General features: G+C 50.3%; 2 protein-coding genes across 2 annotated transcripts; both read left to right on the top strand.

The window, feature by feature from the left end:
• The first annotated feature begins 2,434 nt into the window (after window positions 1-2,434).
• Window positions 2,435-6,750, top strand: LOC121724573 (RNA-binding protein 33-like). Its single transcript, XM_042111237.1, has 3 exons — window positions 2,435-6,109; window positions 6,213-6,342; window positions 6,450-6,750. The coding sequence occupies exon 1, from the start codon at window positions 4,367-4,369 to the stop codon at window positions 5,507-5,509; it is 1,143 nt and encodes a 380-aa protein (XP_041967171.1). The 5' UTR covers window positions 2,435-4,366; the 3' UTR covers window positions 5,510-6,109; window positions 6,213-6,342; window positions 6,450-6,750.
• Window positions 6,016-7,856, top strand: LOC121724170. Its single transcript, XM_042110560.1, has 5 exons — window positions 6,016-6,109; window positions 6,213-6,342; window positions 6,450-6,801; window positions 6,897-7,286; window positions 7,455-7,856. The coding sequence occupies exons 1-5, from the start codon at window positions 6,016-6,018 to the stop codon at window positions 7,854-7,856; spliced, it is 1,368 nt and encodes a 455-aa protein (XP_041966494.1).
• Window positions 7,857-11,333: the final 3,477 nt, after the last annotated feature.

The raw sequence follows: 11,333 nt of genomic DNA, 5'->3' as shown, positions 1-11,333 counted from the left end.
CAGCATTGTGAGCGCAAGCTCATGAGCAGTCAGCTACCTCTTCAGGCTTGAGAGAAGGTCTGTGTAGGTCTTGTCATCCTCCATCTGAAACAAGAGCGAAATCATACAAATACCTTTATTAATGTAAAAAATAAAATCACAAAACTACAGATTTGTGCATGTATGCACACAAAAGAAGAGGTAGCCTAAACTATTGAAGCATCCTCAGAATATACTCGAAATATTTCTAAGTAGCTGCTAGGCCTATGAAAAGTCATTGTATTACACATGGGTTTAGCTACCCTAAATCTGATTGCCTGGCTGGCATCAATATAGACAGATTACATTTCACCTAGTAACAAACTGCTGAAATGCAATAATGACATTTCTGACAGAATATGTGATTTCACATGTTGACATACATATTGAGAGGAGTTGTGCTTCATCTATTTCAAGTCATGCCATCTTAGAAAATGTTGAGACAAGCACATCTGATGTTTGTCATTTAGAAGTTAGCAAGCTAAAATAGTTCACTACAGACTGCACTACAGATAACAACCGGAGGAAAGGCAATAAGTTCATCACATTTCTGACAGAATATGTGATTTCACATCTTATTTTCTACAACTACATACTGAGAGGAGTAAAAATATCGCTCAACTTATTTCATGTCAGAACGTAGCACTAACGCAACTTGAAACGCGGCGCCCATTGATTTATTCAGCTTTGGTTTGCTATACTGTCTTGCCAATATAATGCTTACCTAACAAGCAAATTGGTACTAGAAAACAAACTTACCTACAGGTTATATACTAACAGGTTTTTAAATGAAACTGTCAAATGAAAATAACTGACATCAAAAGCAAACGATAATATTGCAAGCAGTTCAGAATTATACAGTTAGCTAAAGTTACGTGATGATGCACTAGCCCCCCGCTAAGCCATAATGTTGACGCTGATGAGAAAGTATATTACTGTCAAATAACATGATTTAAGGACTTCAAATTAAGATAAACCATAACTAGAACCGATGTAAAAGCAATATTACCTCAGTTTATCCAGCTGTGTGGTTTCCAGTCGAGGTAAACTCCAACTTAAGTGCAGGTGGCATCCGGCTGTCCACGTCAAATGCACCGACTCAAGTGAAAATATTTTTTCAAGACTCATCTTCAAGTATCCAAAACATTTCGCGCCATAAACCCCTTAACCAATCATATCAAATTGAAGCTTATGTTGTCAGCATTACGGGGAAGATTTCAGAAATAAAATCAGTCATTGGACAGCTGAGATATTAGACGATTGGCCATCGTTACTTTTGTAACGAAATTAGAACGGTCGGGCTCGTAAGGGTTAAGGGCGCCAAGATGCCCTTTTCACTGTACGATAAAGTTTGACCAAATGCCAAACAAGGAGAGAGAGGAGAAATGGAACAAGGAGATGGAAAAATGGGGACGCATCACACTCGACATACATGCATTGGTGGTGGCCAAAGAAGGAGTGGCCGCACAGGTGAAATTTGTGGAAGGATGGGATCTGGGTGTGATCTTCGACATGCCCGGAACAATGCCGCATATCACCTTGAGAGTGGCCAGGGGCCACAGAGCAAGAAATGGGCTTGGTGATGCTTGAGGCCAAGTGCATCAAGTGGAAAGACACCGGGAATGATCGAGTCCAAACGGCTATAAGTTGTGAAGGAGAACCAATGTTCAGGATAAAATTGGACAGCCCAGTCACCGTATGGGGAGTCCCACAGGTGATCGAAATTATGGACACAGAACCACAGGAGAAGGAGGAAATACCCTATGCCAAGGAATGTCCTTATGGGAATCAATTCTCTCTCTACCGTCTATTCCCAGGAGTGGGGCGCCGCTGCTGGGACAAAACGAGACATGAGCAAAGAAGATGCGGAGTGGAGCACATATATGCGACACCTGTCATGGTGCCCCAAGAAGAGGACGGCACAACCAGCAACACATCCCCCGGAAGGGCATCAGGGCGGACAAATGGCCTCGGAGGAGGTCCATGACATACCCTACGTTAAGGGCCTGCTGGGAGGGATAGGATATCGATGCTGGAATAAAAGGAACCATGTGCCCCTCACCAAATCTGACCCGGATTGGAAAGAATATAAGAGGTATTACATAGACAGCGAGACAGGCGAGAAATCAGGGACGCCGGGACCGGCCCCCTGGAGGATGATGATGCTGCAAGAGGTGACAGAAACAGACGCGGAACGTGCGGAGAGAATATTGAGACAAGTGCCACCTGTGGTATGGTCACAAGGAGATGGTGACATAGGACTAGTCAAGTCAGCGAGCCCTGTGGAGTTCAGACTAAAACCAGGAGCAACGCTGCCCTTCCAACAGCAATACCCAATTTCAGCAAAAGCGGCTGAAGGGATAAGAGGGACAATTGAAGAGCTTCTGGGAGCAGGAGTCTTAGAAGAAGTCCCAAGTGCGAGATGCAACACGCCCATATTCCCTGTGCTAAAGGCGGATGGAGTGCGATGGAGGATGGTCCAGGACCTCAGAGCCGTGAATGAACGCATTGAGGACTATCCGGCGGACGTCCCACATGCCAATGTACTGATGACCAACATCCCGGCGGATGTGACAACGTTTTCCGCCATCGATCTGGTCCAAGCATTTTTCACAATACGAGTGGCTCCCGCAACAGAGGGGCTTCAAGAAGTCAGATGGGAGCCCAATCCAGCACCTAAAACAGATTCAGTTGCTGCTAGCAGCTATGATGCGCCCAAGGACACTGGCAATATGCAAATGCAAAGCACACTGCAAGGGACAGGACTACATTACCCTAGGGAATGCACAGGCAGATGAGGCGGCAAAAGAAGCGGCATTAGAGGCTAGGAAGTTAAACAAAGCCCCTAAATCCCCACAGGATAACGAGCCACACCAAATACTGCTTAACAGGGCAATGCACAGTATGCCATGCCCAACAAAATGCCCCTACCCATACAACATGAGCATGTGGTGCTCCCAGTGGTGCGATGATGACCACGAGCACCGGATAGATCCCATGTGTTGTGCACTGTGCCAGAGGGCAGCCTGTCCTGAGTCCTGGGATAAGCCCTGTGAGGCTAGGTATCCGCCAAATTTAGTTGACCATTTTTTTGCAGACGATAACGCAGTAATATAGGCCCCAGTCACTAGGACTCTACCCGATGGACGAACGCTTAGAATCGCAGACCCCTTGCTCCAGACAAGCGTCGTAAAGTTAGCACAAGCCGCGGCGCCAGATGCTGAAAAAATTTTATGGAAAGAGAGAGGCGCGTCAAAAGGCAGGTATGGGCTGTGGAGAAGCCATGATGGAAGGGTGGTGGCCCCAAATTGCTTCCTTGATCTCCTCATTCATGATGCACATGATGTAGATCATTGCGCAAGGGGGGAGGTCAAGCGGCAGATACTTGACAAAGGGTTTTGGGCCCCACACCTTCAAGATCGCATTAATTACGTGTTAAGAAATTGCCGTACCTGTGCCACACACAATTACAGAAACAACATAACAATAGGCATAGGACCACGGCCCCTGGGACACGTGCCAATCCCAGAGGGACCATTCAAACATTTGGTAATGGACTACATCGACATGGGACGAGAAAACAGTGATTCGATTCCTGGCAAGGGAAGTGATACCCAGGTTTGGGATTTCGGAAATAGTCAGCAGCGACAATGGCCGAGCGTTTACGGCCAATACGTGGAAAAAGATTGCACAGGCGCTGTGCATCAAGACTCGGTTCGGTTGTGTTTACCACCCGCAGAGTCAGGGAATGGTCAAAAGAGCCAATGACACGCTGAAAAACATAATTGCAAAGATCGTCCAAAGCGCGCACGACGATCCAAATCTGCCAAACCTAAATTGGGTTGACGCGCTACCAATTGCACTGATGAAAATGCGCTGTGAAAAAAATCGAACCACGCATCTGACCCCGCACGAGATGGTGATGGGGCGGGCAATGCCCACACCACGGTTCAGAGGGGATCAGAGGCCCCGCTGGAAATTCTAGAACAGGAAGTGAGCAGTTATATTAAACAGTTTTCTCAAGTTCACAGGGCAGTTTTCCAGGAGCAGAAAAGAAGAGAGAGAGCACGGGAGCGGAGGACCGAGCCAGGACCGATCCAAATGGGAGACTGGGTGTACCTGAGGGTGTTTAAGAGATCGTGTCTCGACCCCAGGGCGGAGGGGCCCTACAGAGTGACCTAGGCTACCCCCAGGGCGGTAAGAGTGAAAGGATCAGATTTGTGGTATCACCTTAACTCTTGTTACAGGGCGGTGCCACCAGAAGGAGCGAGAGGTCCAGAGGGGTCGGAGGACGTTGACGGGGACCAGAGCCCGCCAGGACCCCCACCAGACTCCCCCGGGGAGGATAATGGTGGTGGGGAACCCAGGGGAGGACCAAGTACGCGTAGGAGTACAAGGTGGAGGATACTGCCGGCTCCTATTGATGGTCCTGGGCGCAATGTACCTGGGGTGCCTGTTGTTCTCCCTCCCTTATCTGTGCCTACAGGTGGTGGTAATGCTGGGGCCCAGCCGGGCCCGAGGAGGGGAAGGCGACATCCACCCGAGGTTGAGGCCACTCCCGAATCCCAGGTATCCAGACCTGCCCCAATCACAGCCTCAACCAGCAGTGATCCACCAGCCGGCCCTGCAGCCTACCCTCATGCCACGGCCACACCCGACCCCGCAGGGAGTGACACCGAAGAAGCGCAGAGGCCAGAAGAAGAAGCACCGCCATCACCGCCGCCACCACCACACCTACAAGGGTTCGAAACCATCGACTTTGGGGATCTCCTTGCCAACTGGGACTACCCCTATCCAGTCAGCACCTCCGCCGACGACCAGATTGGAATACAGCCATCTACCACCGACGAGCTTGCCGAAGTCCGAGACTTCATCGACCACGCCAGGCCACTCCCGAATCTCCTTACGCCTCCCCCCAGGACACCTCCTTAGCAAGGCTCGCGCGAGCCTGTGGAGAGGCCGACGGACTCAAGGCACACCACTGGCGGCCCCCACTTCGGGGACGACCGCCCAGGAACCAGCCAAGAAACAAGAAGAATACTTCAAGGAGTCGGGCAGTACGGCTTTCCCGGCGCCGACTGGGCAGGGTACGATGAGGCCCTCAACTGGCTTCCCTGACTCCAAGAAGACGACGAAAGCGACTGATGGAGAGCAGACCGTCACCCCCAATGACGCTCTGCGAGGAGACGGAGAGGAGCTGGTCAACGACAGTGCTTTAGACACGGACAATGTTCTGTACATAGGAGGATCAGAAGATGATATATACACACCCGAACCAGAAGCATCGGGGAGTAACGAGTACATCCCGGTACTGGACAATGCAATGACTCAAAGCAAAAATGAGAGTAAGAATGTAAATAGTACAAGCACGCTTCCCAAGACCCTGTCAAAGGGCCGGACTAATGGGACTCAAGCCAAGAACAGGAACAGGAGATCAACCGGCGCTCTGAGCACTCTGAGTTGTAATTCGGTTTTATGCTTACCTTGGTGAATTAGACCAATTTCAAAGCCAATTTCGTTAGCACGTTAGCGCGGGAAAGCCATAGTTGGGGGGAAAAAAAGTAAAACTACATAGAAATGATAAAAAATGGACATTTAAGCCACACTACGAATGGGGTGTGTATAAAATTGTGCAAACGTGTATATTTCCTTGATATTTCCTTAGTTAGAGAACAGTGCAGCTGCCGCTTGTTCAGGCTGCGCGGGAACTTGAGTAGCAGCTAGAGAGAGATGCTCTCAGTAGGGAGAATGAGAGCTCGCACTGGTTATATGTTGACTAACGTAAAGTAAAGCATAATGACGAGTAAAGCATAATGATTTTAATGTTTTAATGTTAATTGACTGTTACCAAGTGATGAGTAAAGCATAATGACGAGTAAAGCATAATGGTTTTAATGTTTTAATGTTAATTGACTGTTACCAATGTCAGATATGGATCCACTGCTGCCAGTGTTAGAGATACTGGACACTAGCGTGCCAGTGGAGAGGCAATAATGCATGCTACGGGCCTCAAAAGAGGCCAAGGCCGCGCAGGGCAAAAGCCTGAGTGTTAACAAGCTGCTGCGGGAGCCAAAGACGGCCTACAGAGAAGGTAACATCATGACATAATGACAACCTAATGCACTGCAGTAGAGCTTTTGCTGGCTTGCTCACTAAGGTAATAAAATGTTCAAAATGTTTTTTTTTGTCTCCAGCAAAAAAGCGCTGTCACATTGACAACCCTACGGAGGCCCAGTACCTGGGACAACTGGTTCTGACATTCGGCTGGTACGTTGGGAGGAGCTTCAAGTGGCTGGTCGAGAATGATGTCGGCTACATCAAATAGTAAGTACATTGCAGAAAACATTGAAGAAAACCAAACCAAACAGCGTACAGTTGTCCATTTCTTAAACTAACCATGACGTGTGTGTGTGTGTGTGTGTGTGTTTCAGTGTTCTTGACCGCCACTTGGAGGAGACCCAGGACCCAAAGAGAAAAACTCCCATCAATGACGGGTGGCTGAAGGACAGCCTGATGAGCTATGTGACGCTGTTCCCCCCCGTCTCTTGTCACCTTGAGGTCAACGTGGATCGGGCCATTTACGGCCAGGGGCAGTTCAAATCCTTCACCTTCCTTGAAATGTGGAGCTGGTACAGCCTGCATACACGCCACCAGGCTGACCCACAAGCTGGGAGTGAACAAGAAAGAAAGAAGGCGCGGGATGCTCATGCCGCTGTGAAGCAGTGGCTGCTTAAAAAGGAGGGTGACCTTCCGTGCTTCCGGGCGTACATTTTGGAGAAAGAGGTATGCTTGTTGAGTTGTCCTAATTCTCCTAATAACACTGTAACATCTGATGCATAACAGAAAACATAAAGCTGATACCTACCTGTATTTCACAGAAGTCTCAGTCGGGCGCCGCTCGTCCTGCTGCCACTCCGTCTGCTGCTGCGGCCACTCCATCTGCTCCTCCTACAGCCACTCCGTCGGCTGCTGCCGCTGCTCCATCTTGCGCGTCGTGGTGTGATGACGATGACATCATGCTAGATGCCCTCGTCACCTTTGAGAGTAGTCAAGGGAAGCCAGCTGACGAGCTGTCCACCAGCCAGCCACAGCCTGCTCCTCCTGCCGCTGCTCCTCCTCCTGCCGCTGCTCCTCCTGCCGCTGCTGCCGCTGCTCCTCCTGCGTCTCCTGGGCCTCCACTCCTCGCTGAATCTGGGCAGGAAGACATAGATGCTGCCCGCATCACGCTGACCAACAACGAGACGGCCACTGTCCATCCGCCAGCCTTTGTGAGTCTCACCGACATGCTGCTGAACCACAAAGACATTTTTATATACACATTTATAGACATATATAGACATTCATATTAGACATTTATTTTAGAAAGAACATTGTTTACATTTCAAGTGACACTCTCTCTCTGTCTCTCTCTCTCTCTTCCTCTCGCTGTTTTGCAGGAGGACGCCTGCAGTGCCAATCCCCTCTCTGGGTTCCAGGAGCTGGAGGCCTTCTGCGCTACGCTAGTGCAGCTTGGGGGTGCTGACCAGAAGCTCCAGCTCACCACCGACCAGCGCAACGCCATCCTCGACGCCTGGAATGCGGTGGAGGAGCATGACAAGCAGCCACAGAAGTACCACCAGCTGTACCGCACGCACTGGGGCAACACCTTGTACTGCCGTACAAAGAGGGATGACCTCGGCGAAGCCGCCCTGATCCAAGCGGGTGAAGATGGCCAGGAGGTACGCGCCGGCCCAGCAGGACATCAGCGCGCAGCACAACCGCCTCATGTACGTGCTGGTCAGGCTGCTTTGGTTGAGTGCCCCCCAGTCCTCTCGAACCAGCCCGGAAAAGGCCTATGAACTCATACAGCACAGGGTGTTGGTGGACGACCCGGTGCTGTCCAAGGCGGGCATCCCTCTCCCCAAGATCAACGTCAAAACGGTCAGGGACTTTATCCGACAGCAAGAGAGGCTGGTCAACTTTCACGCCACGAGGCAACCTTCGGTGATCTCAAAGACCACCTCCGTATCGTCCACAGAGCTTCCTCCAGCGCCACGGCAACCCGACGTCCTCCCTCCGCCCGACTACCCGGTGATGGAGTACGTACCAACGGCCAGCACGGCCGGCACCAAGAAGCTGAGGGGACGGGCTGACATGGCGGCGCCGTCGCAGCTTCCTCCTCCTCAGCCGCTGCTTCCTCCTCCTCAGCCACTGCCTCTTGTGCGGCCGCTGCAGAGACCCCCCGCCACCTTCAGCATCACCGAGCCTGTGCCCACCCCCGCGCAGTCTGTGGCGGGCCCCTCCTCCACACAGACCGCGCCGACTGCTGCGCCCTTGGCTCGGCTTGTGCCCATCCTGCCTGCCCCTGCTCTCGCTGGGCCTTCCTCCAGCCAGACCCACGCTGCTCCAGCTTCCTGGTCCAGGTCGACCCATTACAAAAGGAAGCTGGTGGCAGACCAACCCACCCAAGTTGGGGCGAAGCTTTTCAGGGTCCAGCACATCCCCAATTGCAAGGTGTGTGGCCAACCTATACAGGAACATAAAAAATACAAAAAGAAAACGTATTGCCCTGTGAAAGACATGTCACCCTCCAAGGGCCTGGACAACAGGGTTTACAGAAACTTTGCCCACTTTGTCGCCGTCATAGATGGCTTGGAGGACTGACACTGTACAAATTGTAAATACTTTTTTACCTGTAATCTGTGTTATGGTCTTACAAGTGCCCGTTGCCTTGGCACTTTTCGCTGTGCTTTGCAGTGTTTTGACTGTACAAACTGTACAATAGCTTTTGACTTGTTATCTAAGTTCTGGTCTTACAAATGCCCGTTACCTTGGCACCGTTCGCTGTGTTTCGCAGTGTTCTCCTATTTTATGCACTTTCTGACTTGTGTTTTGCAGTGTTCTCCTATTATGCACTTTCTGACTTGTTATCTATGTTCTGGTCTTACAAATGCCCGTTACCTTGGCACCGTTCGCTGTGTTTCGCAGTGTTCTCCTATTTCTCCTATTCTCCTACAGAGCTGGGGATGAAACTGGCATGAGAACAGCGAGAGCCAACCTGTCCCGTGGCATCAAGGAAGCAAAAAAGGAATACACTCACAAGATAACCACCCACTTCAAAGACAGCAGGAACGCACAAAGCCTATGGCAGGGCATTCAGGCCCTCACGGACTACAAGCCCGCGCCACAGAGCTGTGAGAGCAACATCCCTCTGCTCAACAACCTGAACCGCTTCTTTGCTCGCTTTGAAGCACAAAACAGCACCTGCCCACAGAAGACCCATCCCCCTCTACATGAGCAGCCCCTGTGCCTCTCTGCCGACAGCGTGAAGAGGACACTTGCTGCTATCAACACCCGTAAGGCAACAGGTCCAGACAACATTCCAGGTCGTGCGCTGAAGGACTGCGCAGGGGAGCTTAAGGATGTCTTCACAGACATCTTTAACACTTCCCTGAAGCAAGCCATCGTCCCATCATGTTTCAAAGCTGCCACCATCATACCTGTGCCGAAGAAAACTGCTCCATCCTGCTTCAATGACTACCGCCCTGTGGCACTGACACCCATCATCATGAAGTGCTTTGAGCGGCTTGTCATGTCACATATCAAATCCATTCTCCCCCCCACCCTGGACCCCTTCCAGTTTGCATACCGAGCCAAGCGGTCTACAGAGGATGCAATCTGCTCTGCCCTCCACCCAGCCCTCACCCACCTGGAAAAAAGAGACTCATATGTGAGATTGCTGTTTATAGACTTCAGTTCTGCATTCAACACCATAATACCACAACAACTCATCAGCAAACTTGACAAACTGGGACTCAGCACCTACCTCTGCAACTGGCTACTGGACTTCCTCTGTCAGAGGCCTCAAGTAGTACGTGTTGGCAACAATACCTCAAGCAGCATCACACTGAGCACAGGGGCCCCCCAAGGCTGCGTGCTCAGTCCGCTGCTCTTCACCCTGCTGACGCATGACTGCACTGCAACCTACAGCAACAATCACATAGTGAAATTTGCTGACGACACAACTCTGGTGGGTCTCATCACCAAGGGCGACGAGACCCAATACAGGTTGGAGGTCGACCATCTGACCACGTGGTGCAGGGACAACAACCTCCTGCTGAACGTCAGCAAGACCAAAGAGATTGTTGTTGACTTCCGGAGAGGTCACACCCAACACCTGCCACTGACCATCGACGGTGCTGTGGTGGAGAGAGCGAGCAGCACCAAATTCCTGGGGGTGCACATCAGCGAAGACCTCTCCTGGACCACCAACACTGCATCACTGGCGAAGAGAGCTCAGCGCCGCCTGTACTTCCTGCGGAAACTCAGGCGAGCAAGTGCTCCACCAGCCATCATGACCACATTCTACCGAGGCACCATTGAGAGCATCCTCTCCAGCTGTATCGCTGTGTGGGGCGGAAGCTGCACTGAATACAACAGGAAAGCCCTGCAGCGCATAGTGAACACAGCTGGAAGGATTATTGGTGCTTCACTCCCCTCCCTGAAGGACATTTACACCACCCACCTCACCCGCAAGGCGACCAAAATTGTGAGTGATGCAAGTCACCCCGCTCACAATCTGTTCGATCTACTGCCCTCTGGGAAGAGGTACAGAAGCCTGCGCTCCCGCACTACCAGACTCACCAACAGCTTCATACACCAAGCTGTAAGGATGCTGAACTCTCTCCCTCCTCTCCCCCCTCCACCCTCAGCTACATAACATCCTGGACATTGGACCCACAATGGCCGCGTGCACTACTCCACTTGCACACTTGCACACTTGTACACTTTACAACTTGTTGTTGTTGTCCTGAAAACACAACACATCTGCTGCTCTTACATAACTTGCACCACTATGTCACTTTCTTTCTTACTTAGGTCAAACAGAACTACACAAGCCTTTTATTGGCCTGACTTTGCACTAGTATTTTATTGACTGTCTATGCACAATTTCAACCAAATTTTGTTGCTCTTATTTTTTTTCATTATTATATGTGCCCTCTTATTTACTTACTTTTTTGTTTACTTGAATGTTATGTTTGTCTGTGGACTTAAATTGGTAAAATATGTCTTGTCTTCACCGTGGGATAGTGAGAAACGTAATTTCGATCTCTTTGTATGTCTGGAACATTGACAATAAAGCTGACTTTGACTTTGACTTTTATGCACTTTCTGACTTGTGTTTTGCAGTGTTCTCCTATTTTATGCACTTTCTGACTTGTTATCTATGTTCTGGTCTTACAAAAGCCCGTTGCCTTGGCACCTTTTGCTGTGCTTTGCAGTGTTTTGACTGTACAAACTGTAAAATAGTTTTTGACTTGTTATCCATGTTCTGG

The sequence above is a fragment of the Alosa sapidissima genome, chromosome 11, assembly GCF_018492685.1.
Source record: "Alosa sapidissima isolate fAloSap1 chromosome 11, fAloSap1.pri, whole genome shotgun sequence".
NCBI lineage: Eukaryota > Metazoa > Chordata > Actinopteri > Clupeiformes > Clupeidae > Alosa > Alosa sapidissima.
This window is presented reverse-complemented; position numbering and strand designations above follow the sequence as displayed.